General features: G+C 58.4%; 4 protein-coding genes across 5 annotated transcripts; 3 read left to right on the plus strand and 1 right to left on the minus strand.

Annotated features, from left to right (window-relative positions):
• Positions 1-737: 737 nt before the first annotated feature.
• On the plus strand, positions 738-3,403 carry MGAT1 (alpha-1,3-mannosyl-glycoprotein 2-beta-N-acetylglucosaminyltransferase). The gene is made up of 2 exons (XM_062635408.1): positions 738-900; positions 1,861-3,403. The coding sequence occupies exon 2, from the start codon at positions 1,890-1,892 to the stop codon at positions 3,228-3,230; it is 1,341 nt and encodes a 446-aa protein (XP_062491392.1). The 5' UTR covers positions 738-900; positions 1,861-1,889; the 3' UTR covers positions 3,231-3,403.
• A 3,074-nt stretch (positions 3,404-6,477) lies between these two features.
• Positions 6,478-7,252, plus strand: LOC134172340 (histone H1t-like). Its single transcript, XM_062635406.1, has 2 exons — positions 6,478-6,528; positions 6,671-7,252. Exons 1-2 carry the CDS (start codon positions 6,478-6,480, stop codon positions 7,250-7,252), a joined length of 633 nt encoding a protein of 210 aa, XP_062491390.1.
• Positions 7,253-12,247: 4,995 nt separating this feature from the next.
• LOC134172342 (uncharacterized) lies at positions 12,248-14,641 on the minus strand. The gene is made up of 7 exons (XM_062635409.1): positions 14,502-14,641; positions 13,987-14,174; positions 13,700-13,795; positions 12,969-13,181; positions 12,863-12,885; positions 12,679-12,788; positions 12,248-12,532 (listed from the first exon to the last, which is right to left on the minus strand). The coding sequence occupies exons 1-7, from the start codon at positions 14,533-14,535 to the stop codon at positions 12,315-12,317; spliced, it is 882 nt and encodes a 293-aa protein (XP_062491393.1). The 5' UTR covers positions 14,536-14,641; the 3' UTR covers positions 12,248-12,314.
• Positions 14,606-16,866, plus strand: LOC134172343 (E3 ubiquitin-protein ligase TRIM7-like). 2 transcript variants are annotated; one of them, XM_062635410.1, is made up of 3 exons: positions 14,606-14,897; positions 15,535-15,625; positions 15,839-16,866. In XM_062635410.1, the coding sequence occupies exons 1-3, from the start codon at positions 14,727-14,729 to the stop codon at positions 16,372-16,374; spliced, it is 798 nt and encodes a 265-aa protein (XP_062491394.1). In that variant the 5' UTR covers positions 14,606-14,726; the 3' UTR covers positions 16,375-16,866. The 2 variants fall into 2 exon arrangements, with proteins under 2 accessions (XP_062491394.1, XP_062491395.1); XM_062635411.1 differs by having other exon boundaries at positions 14,724-15,625.
• The last annotated feature ends 95 nt before the right edge of the window (positions 16,867-16,961 follow it).

Raw genomic sequence — 16,961 nt, forward strand, 5'->3', positions numbered from 1 at the left:
AAGCAGGTAATCCCCTGCGGGGAGAAGGGAGATGCTTTTCCCTTGGAATTCCCATTGGGATTGGGGTTAAAATCCCATTGGGAAAGGGGGAAAAGGTGGATTTGGGGGAAGATCGAGGCGTTGGGACAGATCCCATGGGAAGAGGGTGAGGGTTTGTTCCCGTTGGTCACCGTGGTTTATTTTGGTGTCACCCCGGTAGAAATGAAGCCAAAAAGGTGGGAAAAAGGGAAAAAATCAAAGGGGGTGTGTGTGTGTGTGTGTGTCACCAAAACTCACTTCCTTGGTCCGTTATCGGTGGGTTTGGGATGCTGAGGCCGGAGCTGCTTCCCCTGGGATGCAAAAAGAACCTGGATTAGTTAAAAAGGGGATTTAATGGGTAATTTAAAGGTGATGGAATGAAACCGGGAGGTGGGGGGGTTACCTTGAATCTGCTCATTTAGGGTCTCTGGGGAGCTGCTGTGATGAGGAAAAGGAGCTTAAACCCCCCAGAATCCTTCAGGAATGCCTGGATTTGGGGGGATTCACCTTTAAGCAGCAAAGAAGGGGGGAAAACGTCACCGCCAGCCTGGATTGGGGGGGGGGTGGGTTTGGGGGTGCTGAAGGGTTCAATGGGGTCGGGGCTGGGAGGCCCCGGAGCGCAGCTGAGGGCTGGGGAAATCCCAGCTCTGCTTACTCAGCGCCTGGCTGCCGGCTCCGGCCTCGGCACCAGGGCACGGTGCGGCTCAGCCTGCCCTTCGGGGCCAAAACGCCTTGTTTTGGGCCAAAAAACCCTTGTTTTGTGCCAAAAAAACCTTGTTTTGGGCCAAAACTGGCTCCTTTTGAGCCAAACCAGCCCCATTCGGAGGCAGAACCCCTCATTCAGAGCCAAGCCAGCAGCTGCTCCCAGCCTTTTGGCCCCAGGTATGGCTTAACCCGGCGCCTCCCCCTGCAGAGCCCCCATTGAGGAGCTCAAACCCCCCCAAACTGCCCTTTTCCCACCTTTTTTCCCTTCTTTCCCTTCTCTCCAGCTGTTTTTCCGGGCTGCGATGGCTCTTTTGGGGCCGGGAAGGGGGATCTGAGCCGGTTGCTTTCCGTGTTACTGGCACTTTCCCCTTTCCCCCTTCCCCTTCTGTTGCCTTTGGCCTTCCCCCCCCCCACTTTTACCACTCCAAACCCTTGATTTTCCCTCTCCCCCCCCCCCCCTTTTTCCATTTAAATCCCCCTTTTCCGGGTGTTTTCTTTCCTTTTAATTCCCCTTTTCCGCCCGCCAACGTGGCCGGCGGTGCCGTTAACCCTTGAGCTGCTCCCCCTGCGCTTCACCAGCCGCTGCTTTGCCCTCTCTTCATTCGCCCTGGTGTTTCCATTCCCCTTTTCCTTATGGTTTTCCTTCTTTTTCGCCTTAAACCCCCCTTTCCCTCCCACTTCCTGCCCTCGCTGACATCTTCCCTTTACCGGTAGGAGTCAAACTGGGTTGGGGGGGGGGGGGGGGGGGAGGTAAAAACTTGCTGAAAACAGAGGATTTTAGCACCTAAATTGAAGCTTTCCTTCTATTTCTCAAGCAGAAACTTCCCTCCCCCAACCCCCTTCCGGGTGCCAAATCCTTCCTGGAACTGGCCTTGGGGTTAATGTTTAACGGGAATGGACTCTGCCCCCTGCTCCCCATGCAGAGATTTGGGCTTTAGGGTTCATAATTTGCCGTTCCCCCCCTTATCCTATTTTTGGGGTGTTTTTGTGCCACGTTTCTGGTGGGAGGCTCCATGGCTGCGTTGTTTCACTTCCTATCCCCATGCCGGGGGCGGGGGGGGAGGCCGGGGGGGGTGTTGTTCCCCTGTTGAAGGGTGAAAGAAGGCCCCTGAACCCTGTCTCTTGGTGCCGTCCCAGGTCCATGGCATGGGAGTGAGTGCTGAAGGATGCTGAAGAAGAGCAGCTTGGTGCTGTGGGGGGCGGCGCTCTTCATCGCCTGGAACGGCCTCCTCCTCCTCTTCCTCTGGAGCCGCCCGACCTCGCCTCCCGACGGCGACCTCCTCACGGCCCAAGTGATCCGCTTGGCCCAGGACGCCGAAACCGAGCTGGAGCGGCAGAAGCAGCTCCTGCACCAGATCCACCGCTACAGCGGCCTCTGGAGCCGGCGGCACCGCCGCGGTCCCGGCACCCCCAAGCCGCCCCCTCCGCCACCAGCGCCGCCGTCGCCGGCCCCGCCGCACCCCACCGAGCCCGGCGGCACCGTGCTGCCCGTGCTGGTGCTGGCCTGTGACCGCAGCACCGTGCGCCGCTGCCTCGATAAGCTCCTGCGGTACCGGCCTTCGGCGCAGCAATTCCCCGTCATCGTGAGCCAGGACTGCGGGCACGCCGAGACCGCCCGGGTCATCGCTTCCTATGGGGATGCCGTGGCTCACATCCGGCAGCCGGACCTCAGTGACATCCCGGTGCCGGCGGAGCATAGGAAATTCCAAGGATACTACAAGATCGCCCGGCATTACCGCTGGGCGTTGGGGCAGGTTTTCCGCACGTTCCGGTACCGTGCTGCCATCGTGGTGGAGGATGACTTAGAAGTTGCTCCGGATTTCTTTGAGTATTTCCAAGCGGCGTTCCCGCTGCTCCTGGCTGACCGCAGCCTCTGGTGCGTGTCCGCTTGGAACGACAACGGGAAAGAGCAGATGGTGGACGTCGCGCAGGCTGAACTGCTTTACAGGACTGATTTCTTTCCCGGCCTTGGTTGGTTGCTTTTAGCCGAGCTTTGGGATGAACTCGAGCCCAAATGGCCGCGAGCTTTCTGGGACGATTGGATGCGGCAGCCGGAGCAGCGCCGCGATCGCTCCTGCGTCCGGCCCGAGGTCTCCCGTACGATGACGTTCGGTCGCAAAGGCGTGAGCCACGGGCAGTTCTTTGACCAGTATTTAAAATTCATCAAACTCAACGACCGTTTCGTGCCTTTTACCCAACTGGATCTTTCTTACCTCAAAAAGGACGAGTACGAACGTTCCTTCCTCCCTAAGGTTTACTCCGCTCCGGAGGTGAGGGTGGAAGAGCTCCAGGGGAACCGGCGCCGGGAGCTGGGCACCGTCCGCCTCCAATACAGCGGCCGTGACTCCTTTAAGGCCTTCGCCAAAGCTTTGGGGCTGATGGACGACCTCAAGTCCGGCGTCCCCCGCGCCGGCTACCGCGGCATCGTCAGCTTCGTCTACAGGGGACGGCGCGTTTACCTGGCGCCCCCCTCGGACTGGACGGGATACGATCCCAGCTGGAGTTAGCAGGAATTGCGCTGCTCAGTGTGGTTTTGTTCCGGGGGGGGGATTTCTCCCCCCCTTTTTCATTGCTTTTGGGTTTTTTTTTGTGGTGTGGATTTAGAGGGGAGGAGCCAGGACACGATGCGGGGCGAGTGGAGGAATGATTTTGCAGAATAAATGGCAAAAAAAACCTAAAACTCCTCCCAAAAGTCAGTTTTTTTTGCTGGTACTTTCATCAGCACCACTCGGGTCCTCTATTGCACTTGCAGGGCTTTGTTCTTATATTCAGCTTAATGCTCTTGGTGCTACAGACCATAAACTGACCTGTGTGGGTCTACACAGATCTATTAGGTAGGGGGGTCTGTGGGGATCTACGGGAGTCTGGGCAAACTAGTGACACTGGGAAGGATTTATGCCACCCTCCAGCAGGATTCGGGTTAAATCTGGGTGATTTTAAGGATATTTTGGAAGCAGTTTCCTCCCCACCTCCACTGCTGGTGCTGATTAGAGCCAATTTTCACTTAAAAGGGGGACAAAGACGGATTTTGGGGTGTTATCAGCACTTTCCCCTTGATGCAGCAGCATGGAGCCCCTCTGACATTAACCAGAACCCCCCCAGTTTGGGGGTTTCTCCCCCAGGCAGGTACTATTTTGAGGTGGAAAATCCCCACTTTCCAGAGTTGCTTCCTCAGGGACAATGTTCAAAATGGGACAGACTTCCCCAAAACCCTGTCCGGTTTGCACTGGAACTGTATTTTGGTGGAAAATACACCCAAATTGGAGTCTTCGGGGTATAAAAGTGTCTCCTGAGCCCCGTTTTTCTGAATACCCGGCCATTATTAACCCACGAAATTGGCGGGGGGGGGGGGGCAGTCCTCACTCAGGTCCGCAACTGCCGCTCGTTGCTGGGCGCGCAGTTCTCACTCAGGTCCGCACTGAGGAAGGCTGTCGGGAGGGGGCTGCGCGGGGAGGAGCAGCCAATGGGAAGCCGCAGTGGTAGGGCAAGGAGCCAATCAGAGAGTGCTGAGGCGGGGTTCTAGGGCTGGCGGGAGCGGTGAGGGCGGGATGGTGCGGGCGAGGCAGGAGGCTGAGGTTAAGAAAATGAACTCCAAATGCATCTGCCTCCGCGCTGGGGTCTGTTATTGCGAGAAAGAGTCCGTCACTCATGGAGAAAACACCTGAAGCTGTTCTCTGAGGCCTCTTTTCATAGGGTGGTGCAAGGTTTGTCTGTCATCCCAAAGGGGTTTGGGCTTCATGGATGGGGCTGCTGTGGAGGCTCTGCTCGAGGAATGGGGGCTGTGTGCCCTTTGTGATAAACGATCTGCCAGACAAGTTGCTTATGTGAGGCTGGTGAGGTGTCTTTGCTTGAAAAGAAGCTGATTCCCGTCTTGCGCAGCAGTGGAGAGTCAGCTCTGGGCCTGCTGAGTTACAAAGAAAGGCATTTTTTTTTTGTTGTTTAAGCTTTTTTTTTTTTTTTGCATAGACTTTCAAATTAGATCTTCATAAAGCTTTTCAGGTGACAAGTGGACGGAACGGAGTGTTGGAAGCTTGTCCTTTGGAGCAGGACACTGCAAAAGAAGCATTTTGATTTTCCCTCGATGTCATGTAGGTGTTGCCAAACCTTGTGCTTAACCAGCTCTTGTCTTTGAGGACAATATCACCCATGACCTACTTTACCAAGTGGAGAAACAACTAATTACACACCGAGATGGGCTGTAATTTGGGTTTAGTGGTGACCTGTGGGTTTGTCAGGTGTTTTATTTAAAATTAGGGCCCTGGAGATGAAAGCAGCTGTCCTCCCTGCTGCCTTTCCTTGTGGTTTCTCTTCTTCCTTAGGCTGACATTACAAGTCTCTGGGGACAGGGAGGTAAATCTGGCAGCAAAGACAGAGCGATTTGGGCTGTAAGAGGCAGAGACCTGCCAGGTCCTGCCTGCACTGCCTGATAGCAGTGCTTTATTATGTGGTTTAACCATAGTAACAACTTCCTGTTGTGTCAAGATGCTGAGTTGTTTATTTATTTCCCTTTCTATGCATTTCTAGGTGGTGAAATAGCGGATGAAATCCTGCCCGTGGCCTCTTTCCCTGCTCACATCCTGGCTGCGATTGCAAAACCACAGGGAGGCCCCAGCCCGAGTGATCCCGGGAGGCACAAGAAGTGTTTTTTTCCCCTAAATTCTCTACAAATCCTAAGCAGAAACTTCTCTGCTGGCAAAACCTTCCTACAAGGCGTCAAGCAGCATCAGCAAAACCATTTTTCTTTCTCAAACTGAGCTCTTCTAACTCTTTTAGGGGAGGTTCTCCTCAGTTTTCTGGGTCACGCTTCCATCGATAAACCCCCTTAATAGACACAGACTCGCCCCTATGCGAGGAGGGACTGGGAGGGGAGGGGGGGAGCCCACTGTCACCGCGGGAGAGCAGATCGGAAAGATCCATTCTGATTGGTTGATACCTGCCAGCCAATAAGAAGCCTCAGCGCGTCCGACGGCCAATAGGAAGAGGCATTTGTGATCCCACTCCCTCTATTCACACCCGTGCGGGGAATCTCCAGAGTGCAGCGGAGGAAAGCGCGATGCGACGAGACGGGACGCTCCAGGAGGCACCAGAACAAAATAAATCCGTAAGTTTAATTTTCAATAGTAGCTCTTGGGCAACAGAAGAGCAAAATAAAAAAAAAACTGAAACCGTTTATTTTATTTTTTTTTTCTCTAATGTATGTGGGATAATGGGGTGTAATTAGCAGAGCACAAGATTTCAAGATTAATTAGTTCTTAAATGTTTCAGGCCATTTCCAAGGATGATCTTAATCTTTAGGAGACTTCACCTCTGCAAGAGACAGCAGCTGGCGAGACCAGGGCTGTGCTAGACATAAGTATTTTTCCAGAAATTGACAGATTTTGGTGTTTAGTCTTACTTCTTTGTATCTGTGCACACAAACCTTAAAGCAAACCACTGCTCATACCTTATTTAACTTCTATTTTTCGTTTATAACCAGCTTTCAGAGCTGCAGAACCTTGGTGCTACCACTCGTTGCACCTGCTTAACTTTCTGGGATGATTTTCAGCTTTTTAGGAGGCTTTTTCTTTACATAGTTTCTGTAGGGTTTGGCCAAGGGGACACAAAAGAACATTGGAGGGGGGTGTGAGTGAACGCAGCTCTGGCGGGGGAGGTCTTTTTGAGGGGAAAAGCCCCATTTTGGAGCCGGAGGAAGGAGGGGGGTGCAGAGGCGCGTGGAGGTTGGTTCGGTCGCTTCCGCCAGAGAGGGGAGGGGGGATGAGAAGGGAGCGGTTGATTCGGTCGCGTCCGCCGGAGAGGGGAGGGGGCGTGAGAACGGGGAGGTGGTTTCTGTTGCGTCCGCCACAGGGCTATATAAAGGGCCGCCGAGGGGCGCTGTTTTGCAGTCGGGAGGCGGCAGCTGAAGGAGGAGGAGCGTTGCTGAGCGGAGTGGGCGGAGCGGGCGGAGCAGCGTCTCGAAGCCGGCGGGCCGGCTGTATCACGGGGGACAGTCATATCGGTGCCATCTACGTCCAGCATGCCGCTAACGTTGTTGTCGAAGCGCAGGCGGCTGTCGCTGTCGGATCTTATTCTCCGCGCCGTCTGCTTTTCGTCGGGCCGTAGAGGTACTTCGTTAGTTGTCATTAAGAAGGTTCTCAGTGATGAGGGTTACGATGTGCAACGGAATAGCAGTCGCTTGAAGGCGGCGCTCAAGTCTTTGATCAACAAGAGGCTGCTGGAGCGGGTGACGGGGAGCGGCGCCGCTGGTTCGTTCCGTATCGGCCCCATAGGTAGGGAGCGATTAGATAGAAATACGCGGCGCGGGAGGGCGGCCGGTGAATCCCGACGGCGGCGGCGGGCCAAGAAGACGAAGGAGCGCAAGCGCGTAGTTAATGCCTCTTCTCAGCGGCTGAAGAAGCCGTGTAGACCGGGGGGAACGGCGAGGGCAGTGCCCGCAGGACGTAACAGAGCAGAGGATGCGGCCGAGGGCGCGGAGGTAGCTGAGGCTGCGATGGAGCTGCCGGGGGTGTGGAGGTTCGAGGCGGATTGTTAGTAAGATTGATGGAACAATAAACGTGGAACCCAAAAGCTCTTTTAAGAGCCATGTGGGGGGTTCAGCGGAAGAGCTGGTCACCGGTGCCGTTTAGAGAACGCCGCTGTGGGGCAGTTGTGGAGCCAGTGAGGGCTGCGGGGGAGGGAAATTGCCGCTTCGTGTCACTAAAAAGAGCTGCACCGAGCGACTGGGGTGGCGAGGCGGCTTTAAAAGGCGCACCGAGGGAAGGGTGGGCTGCCCCGCACCGCTAAAAGAGCTGCACCGAGGGACAGAGGGGCGCGGCAGCGGGTGTGCACCGAGGGGTGGCTGAGGAGGGGTGGTCGCCGCCCTGTGTCACTGAAAGAGCTGCACCGAGGGACAGGCGGGGCGGCGGTTAGAAGGGTTACGCCGGGGGGGGGGAATGTGTCGCCCCGTGTCACTGAAAGAGCTGCACCGAGGGACAGGCGGGGCGCAGCAGGGGGTGTGCACCGGGGGGTGGTTCATGGCGGGTGATCGCTGTCTCGTGTTACTGAAAGCTGTACCGAGGGTAGGGCTGGGAGGCGATGGAAGGGGTGCGCCGGGGGGCGTGTGCCTGGTGCCCCGTGTCACTGAAAGAGCTGCACCGAGGGACGGCCGGGGCGCAGCAGGGGGTGTGCACCGAGGGGTGGGTGATGAGGGGTGATCGCCTTCCCGTGTCACTGAAAGAGCTGCACCGAGGAACGGGCGGGGCATCAGTGGAAGGGCTATGCCGGGGAGAGTGTCTGGTGCCCCGTGTCACTGAAAGAGCTGCACCGAGGGACAGGCGGGGCGCAGCAGGGGGTGTGCATTGAGGGGTGGGTGAAAGTGATCGCCGCCCCGTGTCACTGAAAGAGCTGCACCGAGGGACAGGCGGGGCGGCAGCGGAAGGGCTGTGCCGGGGGGGGTGTGTGTGTGTATGTGTCTGGTGCCCCGTGTCACGGAAAGAGCTGCACCGAGGGACAGGCGGAGCGCAGCAGGGGCTGTGCACCTAGGGGAGGTTCATGGCGGGTGATCGGTGTCTCGTGTCACTGAAAGCTGTACCGAGGGTAGGGCTGGGAGGCGATGGAAGGGGTGCGCCGGGGGGGTGTGTGTGGAGCCCCGTGTCACTGAAAGAGCTGCACCGAGGGACTGGCAGGGCGCAGCAGGGGGTGTGCGCCGAGGGGTGGGTGATGAGGGGTGATCGCCTTCCCGTGTCACTGAAAGAGCTGCAGCGAGGGACCGGCGGGGCGCAGCAGGGGGTGTGCATTGAGGGGTGGGTGAAAGTGATCGCTGCCCCGTGTCACTGAAAGAGCTGCACCGAGGGACAGGCGGGGCGGCAGCGGAAGGGCTGCGCCGGGGGGTGTGTGTGTGTGTATGTGTCTGGTGCCCCGTGTCACTGAAAGAGCTGCACCGAGGGACGGCCGGGGCGCAGCAGCGGGTGTGCACGGAGGGGTGGGCGATGAGGGGTGATCGCCTTCCCGTGTCACTGAAAGCTGCACCGAGGAACGGGCGGGGCGTCAGTGGAAGGGCTATGCCGGGGAGAGTGTCTGGTGCCCCGTGTCACTGAAAGAGCTGCACCGAGGGACAGGCGGGGCGGCGGTGGAAGGGCCGCGCTGGGCGGGGGGGGTGCGGGCATGTGTTTGGTGCCCTGTGTCACTAAAAGAGCTGCACCGAGGGACAGGCAGGGCGCAGCAGGGAGTGGGCACGGGCGGGTGGGTGATGAGGGGTGGTCCCCTTCCCGTGTTACTGAAAGAGCTGCACCGAGGGACAGGCGGGGCGCAGCAGGGGGTGTGCACCGAGGGGTGGGTGAAGGTGGTCGCCGCCCCGTGTTGCTAAAAGAGCTGCACCGAGGGACAGGCGGGGTGGCAGTGGAAAGGCTACGCTGGGGGTTGTGTGTCTGGTGCCCCGTGTCACTAAAAGAGCTGCACCGAGGGACAGGCGGGGCGCAGCAGGGGCTGTGCACCGAGGGGCACGAGATGAGGTGGGGGACAAAAAGCCGCGTCGGGGGCAGAGGAATCTCCACCTGGCGTTAAGAGCTGCACCGAGGGACTGGCGGAACGAGGCGCTGTTGAAAGGTGAGCCTAGGAAAGGGCGAGCTGTCCCGCTTGTGACTGCTGTTGCGCAACGCGAAGAGCTGCACCGAGGGACAGGGGGAGGCAGGCGGGGGTGTGCAGCGAGGGGTGGTTCATGAGGGTTGATCTCCGTCTCGTGTCCTTGAAAGCTGCACCGAGGGACGGGCGGGGAGGCGGTGGAAGGGCTGCGCCGAGGGTTGTGTGTCTGGTGCTCCGTGTCACGAAAAGAGCTGCACCGAGGGACAGGCGGGGAGGCGGTGGAAGGGCTGCGCCGGGGGTTGTGTGTCTGGTGCCCCGTGTCACGAAAAGAGCTGCACCGAGGGACAGGCGGGGCGCAGCAGGGGGTGTGCACGGACAGGTGGGTGATGTATGATCGTCTCCCCGTGTCACTGAAAGCTGCACCGAGGGACTGGCGGGACGTCAGCGGAAGGGTTATGCTGGGGAGAGTGTGTCTGGTGCCCTGTGTCACTGAAAGAGCTGCTCCGAGGGACAGGCAGGGCGCAGCAAGCCGTGTGCACCGAGGGGTGGGTGAGGGTGATCGCCGCCCCGTGTTGCTAAAAGAGCTGCGCCGAGGGACAGGCGGGGCGCGGCAGGGAGTGGGCACGGACGGGTGGGTGATGAAGTGTGATCGCCGCCCCGTGTCACTGAAAGAGCTCCACCGAGGGACTGGCGGGACGTCAGTATAAGGGCTGCGCCGGGGGTTGTGTGTCTGGTGTCCCGTGTCACTGAAAGAGCTGCACCGAGGGACAGGCGGGGCGCAGCAGGGGGTGTGCACCGAGAGGTGGTTCGTGGCGGGTGATCGCTGTCTCGTGTCACTGAAAGCTGTACCGAGGGTAGGGCTGGGAGGCGATGGAAGGGGTGCGCCGGGGGGCGTGTGTCTGGTCCCCCGTGTCACTGAAAGAGCTGCTCCGAGGGACAGGCGGGGCGGCAGTGGAAGGGCTATGCCGGGGAGAGTGTCTGTTGCCCCGTGTCACTGAAAGAGCTGCACCGAGGGACAGGCGGGGCGCAGCAGGGAGTGTGCACCGAGGGGTGGGTGATGAGGGGTGATCGCCGCCCCTTGTCACTGAAAGAGCTGCACCGAGGGACAGGCGGGGTGCAGCAGGGAGTGTGCACGGACGGGTGGGTGAAGGTGATCACCGCCCCGTGTTACTGAAAGCCGCACCGAGGGGCAGGCGGGGCGGCGGTGGAAGGGCTGCGGTGGGCGGCGGGGGGGTCGGGCATGTGTCTGGTGCCCTGTGTCACTAAAAGAGCTGCACCGAGGGACAGGCGGGGCGCAGCAGGGGCTGTGCACCGAGAGGTGGTTCATGGCGGGTGATCGGTGTCTCGTGTCACTGAAAGCTGTACCGAGGGTAGGGCTGGGAGGCCATGGAAGGGGTCCGCCGGGGGGCGTGTGTCTGGTGCCCCGTGTCACTGAAAGCTGCTCCGAGGGACTGGCGGGGCGTCAGTGGAAGGGCTATGCCGGTGAGAGTCTGTTGCCCCGTGTCACTGAAAGAGCTGCACCGAGGGACAGGCGGGGCGCAGCAGGGGGTGTGCATTGAGGGGGTGGGTGAAGGTGATCGCCGCCCCTTGTTACTGAAAGAGCTGCACCGAGGGACAGGCGGGGCGCAGCAGGGCGTGTGCACCGAGGGGTGGGTGAAGGTGATCGCCGCCCCGTATTGCTAAACGAGCTGCACCGAGGGACAGGCGGGGCGGCGGTGGAAAGGCTACGCTGGGGGTTGTGTGTCTGGTGCCCCGTGTCGCTGAAAGAGCTGCGCCGAGGGACAAGCGGGGCGTAGCAGGGAGTGTGCACCGAGGGGTACGAGACGGGGGGGGGGGTCGGCGAAACTGCTTTGGGGGTGGAGGAATCGTCGCCTGGCGCCAGTAAAACAGCTGCACCGAGGGACTGGCGGAACGAGGCGGTGTTGAGGGGCGCACCTAGGAAAGGGCGGGCTGTCCCAGTTGTGACTGCTGTTGCGCACCGCTAAAAGGGCTGCACCGAGGGGCAGGTGGTGCGCAGCAGGGAGTGTGCACGGACGGGTGGGTGATGAGGGGTGGTCCCCTTCCCGTGTTACTGAAAGAGCTGCACCGAGGGACAGGCGGGGCGCAGCAGGGCGTGTGCACCGAGGGGTGGGTGAAGGTGATCGCCGCCCCGTATTGCTAAACGAGCTGCACCGAGGGACAGGCGGGGCGGCGGGGCGGCGGTGGAAAGGCTACGCTGGGGGTTGTGTGTCTGGTGCCCCGTGTCGCTGAAAGAGCTGCGCCGAGGGACAAGCGGGGCGTAGCAGGCAGAGTGTGCACCGAGGGGGGTACGACCAAAAAAGCCGCTTCGGGGGGGGGGGTCGGCGAAACTGCTTTGGGGGTGGAGGAATCGTCGCCTGGCACCAGTAAAACAGCTGCATCGAGGGACTGGCGGAACAAAGCTGTGTTCAAGAGCGCACCGAGGGAAGGGTGGGTTTCCTCTGGTGTGACTGTTGCTCCGCACCATTAAAAGACCGTCACCGAGGGATAAGTGTGGAGTAGTGAAGGGTCTGCACCGAGGGGTGGGTGATAGTGATTGCTGCCTCTGCCACTAGAAGAGCTGCACCGAGGTACAGGGTGGTTGCGGCTCGAATCGAACCCCCTCCCTCCGGCCGCTGCGCGACAGAAGATTGCAGGGGGCAGCGGCAGCTGGAACCGGGAAAGGCCGCCCCAGCGGTGGAGACTGGAGCAGTTCCCAATCAGGTCCGGTAGGCACGCAGGCGACGTGAGTGTCCGGTGGCGCAGTTTTCAACCAGGTCCGCAGGTTTGTTCCCAGGGAGTGGGACTAGCGTTCCGATGCCTTGCGCTCGGCCGCGGCGGCCGCCCCAACCCTAAAATACACTTTAAACTTTACACTACGCACGCTTTATCTGTTTTATTACCGTAACGGCGAACGGCGGCTTATGCACCACCACAAGCCCGGGCCCCATCCACAGTGGTGGAGCAGCTGCTCTTACACGGCCTGAGCAGCTCAGGTATAAAGCCGCTAGGGTTCCCCTCCCGCTTCCAGCTCCTCCTCATCCCACCGCGCGCTCTTTCTGTCCACCAAGAGCTGCGGGAGAGGAGCCCAGCTGGGATCCGCAGTTGCTTTTGCTGTAGGGAAAGCCAGATAGGTCAGTGGGAGGGTGACGCCATTGTAGGGGCAGGAAGAAAGGGGAATAAAGGGTCACCTCACCCTTTTTCTCTCTGCTGGGAAAGTTCCCAGGTCCTGGCCTTGGTTCAGGTATCCCCTTGTCTGGAAGAAGGAAGGCAGGTGGGGAGGTGGGCATAGGCTTGCTGCCTGCCTTTAAACTATCTCCTGCCAAATGCCAAAACAGTTCATAATTTCTCCCGCAATGCCTCTGAATTACCTTGAAATAACTGAATTCTCCCCCTGAATACCTCTGAGCTCCTCCAGGGCCTCCCGGAGAGCATCCCGCTGGTGCCGGCAGGAGCTCAGGCTCTTTTCCAGCTCAGTGGGGAGCCCAGACGGGAGCTGAAGCTTCATTTTGCTCCAGCTGGGAAGAGGCATGATGGAGCTGGATGTTCAACACGGTCACAAGGGTGCAGGGAAGGTGCCACATACCTGCTTAGGATGCTCCCAATATCCTAAAAGGGACAGAAAAGGGGTTTGAGGACTCCTCATCCCAGTCACTGCTTTGGGGGCACTTTTGGTTCCGTCAGGGTCTCACCTGAGGCAGGCGCTTGGCCTCCAGCTGCCCAATGAGCACATGGAGCTGTGTGATGCCCTCAGCCACCCGCGAAGACTTCTCCTCCTGAGCAGCTTCAAAGGCAGCATCGAGCTCTGCCAGCCGGGCCAGTGCTGCACACTCCTTCTCTGCCAGCAGCTGCTGCAGCCTCTTGAACTCGGCCCTGATGCGGCCCCGCTCGGCCTCGCTCCTCGCCTCAGAGGGGAAACACCAAAATCCCTCTTTGAACCCCTGACCAAGATCTGAATTTGTCCCTCTCAAGCTAAAGGACAACGTGCTTTGGCTGGGGCTGGGACAGGGATGTGGTGAAATAATGACCAGGGGTTAAATAACCCCTGAATCCAATCCACTTCCTTCTCCTTTTCCCTTTGCTGCTGCTACTTCCAGTCCAAAACCAACCTGGGAAATTGGAGAGCCTGGAAGTCTAAACCCCCTGGGAAGTGTGTGTGTGTGTGTGGGGGGGTAATCCGACGTTAATGAACGTCCCTTTAGGGCTTGATCTGGCCCCATGAAAAGGAAGCGATTTAAAGCAGCTGCACATGGAGGCGGCGCCCACCAAACCTGCCCAGATCTGTGCCAACGGCTCCAACCGGATCCGGGGCTTTGCAGGGAGCTGGGAAGCAGCACGGAGACGATCCCACGTGTTTCTGGGGAGGGGGAAAGAGCCTACACAGGGACCCATTTGGCTGCTGGAACAAGGAGGGTCCCCTCACCAGATAATCCATGCGCTGCTTCTCTTCACTCATTCTCCAGTCCAGAAGCTCCGCCAGCACCTTCCTTAGAGCTCGCAGGTGGGACTGGAGCCTCTCCTGGATGCACCCCGCAATGAAATCATAACATGAAGCTCGTTTGTATAATCCTGCCTTTAAAATCCTAAATTATAGGGGGGAAGAAAGCAAATTTTCCCCCAAAAGCCGCCACCTCCTGAAAGCAGGAATCAACTCCCTTCAAGCTTCTCCCATAAGGAGCCTGATGGGTGCCGTAGGGAGGATGATCTCACCTCATAGACCTCAATGGGTCTCCCCAAAAGCTCCGTGGCTGCAGCAAGCGGCTGCTCATCCATCGCTGCTTGGTCCTGAGCAGGGGTTTGCCTCTTCAGCAGCAGGAGGTGACTGAGGTGGCTTCCTCTGGGCTGGATGTTCGTTGCTGGTCCTCGAACCGCCCCTGGGATGTTCCCATGCTCGGCTCCTGGGTGGGAAGAGGCAAATTCCCTCACCCACGGCTGGCTTTAAACGTGTTTTATCCCCTCCAGCTCATCCCATTGCCAGGTTTTGCCACCTCATCCTGCAGCCATAGAACCACAGAGCTGCTTCCGTTGGAAGGAAACTTAAAGCTCCTCCAGTTCCAACCCCTGCCTGTGGCAGGGACCCCTTCCACTGGAGCAGCTTGCTCCAAGCCCCTGTGTCCAACCTGGCCTTGAGCACTGCCAGGGATGGGGCAGCCACAGCTTCTCTGGGCACCCTGTGCCAGCGCCTCAGCACCCTCACAGGGAAGAGCTTCTGCCTTGCATCTAACCTGAACTCCCCCTGTTTGAGTTTAACCCCATCATCCCTTGTCCATCTTTGGCTTGGTTTTGTCATGCACAAGTGCCCACAGCCAGATTTGGGGGTAAAAATGAATGCAATAATGCACATTTTTGTCACTGCTGGGGTTTTATTCCCTTCCCTTCATCAGTAACGAAGGGAATGGCCCTGAAATGGGGCACAAAAGACGCAATCGGAGGGTGCAGGAGGCACCTGAATGTGTCATGGCCCCATCTGCAGGCAGGAGATTGGGGCTCTCCTCCCTCCCTGGCTGATAAAAGCAGAGCTGGGACCGAGCGGAGCTGGTGCCAAAGAGAGGGGAAACCCCAAGAAGAGGGAGAAATCCAGGTGGGAAAGCAGCCGGAGGAGCCTCAAAGCAACACAAAAGGTTCGAATGGGGCAATTCCCAGCACTGCGGCTTCATTTTGGGGTGGGAAAGGGGATTTTGAACACTCTCCCATCCCATCCGTGAGGGACGGGAGCGGGTTTATCCTTGCTTTGCCCTCAGGATCTTTGCTTTGGATTTAAAGGTGTTTTCCAGCGGTTGGTTGTGGTTTTTCTTTCCTCCCTGTCTACCCATAACCAACCAAATGGGGACATTTGGGTGCGAACCAGCAAATCTCCTGCTTTTATCTTCGTTGAAGGGTGTTTTCCCACCATTTCACCACTGCTGCTCATCCACTCGCTGCTCTTCCTAGGGAAAACACATGGGAACCAGTTTAGTTTGGAGCTCTGCATGGTTTATCCAACCACTTGGGGGCTCCATTACTCTTCATGGCCCTCACGCCCGCCCTTATCTCCCTTGTGCACATTGATAAACCACCAGGGAATTAACGGATTTAATCCACCTCTGGCTCTTCCCATAGATGAGCAAAGCTCCCTTGCAACCACGGGGTAAAAACTGATTGTTTCCTTCAGGCATTTTGATTAAACGCAGTGTCTCAACCCGTTTTTCTGACACAAAAAGGCTGAGCCGGGCCCATCCACAGGACCATAACCGAGTTCTGCTCTCTCTTGGAAGGGAGGACGTGGAGGGAGCGATGTCGTTCCTCCTCAAGCCACGGCCACGCATGTGGGATCTCGCCCTGGACTATCACACAGCAAAGCAGTTTGAAGGTAACAGAAGGGGCTGGAGAGGAGCAGCGTCCCAATTCCTGATGGTTTATCACCAAGCCATATCTCTGTTAGAGGATCTGCAGCTTCACCTTCTACCTCCTGCATCCCCAGCCCCATCTCTTTCCTTTCCCACCTCTCCCTCTCTCCTCCTGCGCAGAAACCATGGATGGGGATTTCTGGGGTGGTTCTGATTCCTCCCCTTTTGCTCCCCAGTGGACGTGACCCTGGACCCGGCCACTGCTGGCCCTGAAGTGATCCTGTCCGAGGACCTCAAGGAGGCCTCCTGGGGTAGGCCTGGCCTCCCCTGGCCGGACGCCCCGGGCCGCTTCGACACCGACCCCTGCCTGCTGGGCAAGGAGGGCTTCACCTCAGGCCGCCACTACTGGGAGCTGGAGGCCACGGGGCGGTTCTGGGCCGTGGGGGTGGCCCTGGAGTCGGTGCAGAGGAAGGGCCGGGTCCTCTTCAAGCCCAGCGCCCACATCTGGGGGCTGCAGAGGTACGATGAGCTCTGCGTGGCTCTCACGGCCCCGTCCAACACCTCCGTCCCGCTGGGCAATGGGGGCATCGGGGTCTACCTGGACTACGAGGTGGGAGAAGTCTCCTTCTATGCCGTGGGCAGCCGCCAGCGCATCTTCACCTTCCCCGTGGGCTCCTTCAGTGGGGAGAGGGTGTTCCCCTACTTCTGCGTGCTCCTCTCCACCATCAGACTCTCTGCCAAGGGGTCAATCGCTGCTGGGGCTGGTTCGTGATGGCTGGAAATGCTCCCTGATGCTCCTCAGCTCTTACATTCCAGGTCTTGGAGTTGTTTCCATTACAGCTCGTGGTCCTACCTCCATATAATGCATTCCAGGTTCTATATAACTGGGTTACATCAGGGGGTTTTGGGTGCAGCTCATCCCCTCTGAAAGCCACCACCATTAAATCCATCCCAAGCTCCCTCATGGAGCTTCCCCGAGCTTCTTTCGAGCTGAAAACTTGGGTTTTCCACCCCAATTCAGCCCCTCCAAAGGTTTCTTTTCATGCCCCCCTGGCCCAGCTCCCAACCTGAATGACACCCCCCCCCCCCCCAATTTCTGCAGCTTTGAGCTCATACCTTGGGTTAAAGGGGGTTTTGTCAGCACAGGATGGGCTCCTGCTCACTTCCCCCCTGCCTTGTGCTGCTCCCCACTCTGAGGCTGTCTTGTGTGTGATGGGTTATAAATGTGCTCACAATAGAATAAATACATTTTGTTTCACTATAAGAGGGAGGAATTGTCCTCATTTCACCCCAAACACCCCCCCTGGGCTGCCCCAGGTGGGATTTCAAAGGCAATATGGGGCAAAATCAGCCAAAATT

Source organism: Pezoporus occidentalis, unplaced genomic scaffold (genome assembly GCF_034315485.1).
Source record: "Pezoporus occidentalis ecotype Australia unplaced genomic scaffold, CSIRO_AGI_Poc_V1 ctg452, whole genome shotgun sequence".
Taxonomy (NCBI): domain Eukaryota; kingdom Metazoa; phylum Chordata; class Aves; order Psittaciformes; family Psittacidae; genus Pezoporus; species Pezoporus occidentalis.

Coding starts and splice junctions, on each gene's coding strand:
- MGAT1 (XM_062635408.1), top strand. CDS start 1,890: ATGCTGAAGAAGAGCAGCTTGGTGCTGTGGGGGGCGGCGCTCTTCATC.
- LOC134172340 (XM_062635406.1), top strand. CDS start 6,478: ATGAGAAGGGAGCGGTTGATTCGGTCGCGTCCGCCGGAGAGGGGAGGG. Junction 6,529..6,670: donor CGCCGGAGAGGGGAGGGGGC/GTGAGAACGGGG, acceptor CGGGCGGAGCAG/CGTCTCGAAGCCGGCGGGCC.
- LOC134172342 (XM_062635409.1), bottom strand. CDS start 14,535: ATGATGGGGTTAAACTCAAACAGGGGGAGTTCAG. Junction 14,175..14,501: donor CTCAAACAGGGGGAGTTCAG/GTTAGATGCAAG, acceptor CTTCCCACCCAG/GAGCCGAGCATGGGAACATC. Junction 12,789..12,862: donor ATTGGGAGCATCCTAAGCAG/GTATGTGGCACC, acceptor TCCCAGCTGGAG/CAAAATGAAGCTTCAGCTCC.
- LOC134172343 (XM_062635410.1), top strand. CDS start 14,727: ATGTGTCATGGCCCCATCTGCAGGCAGGAGATTGGGGCTCTCCTCCCT. Junction 14,898..15,534: donor GCCTCAAAGCAACACAAAAG/GTTCGAATGGGG, acceptor CTTGGAAGGGAG/GACGTGGAGGGAGCGATGTC. Junction 15,626..15,838: donor CACAGCAAAGCAGTTTGAAG/GTAACAGAAGGG, acceptor TTTGCTCCCCAG/TGGACGTGACCCTGGACCCG.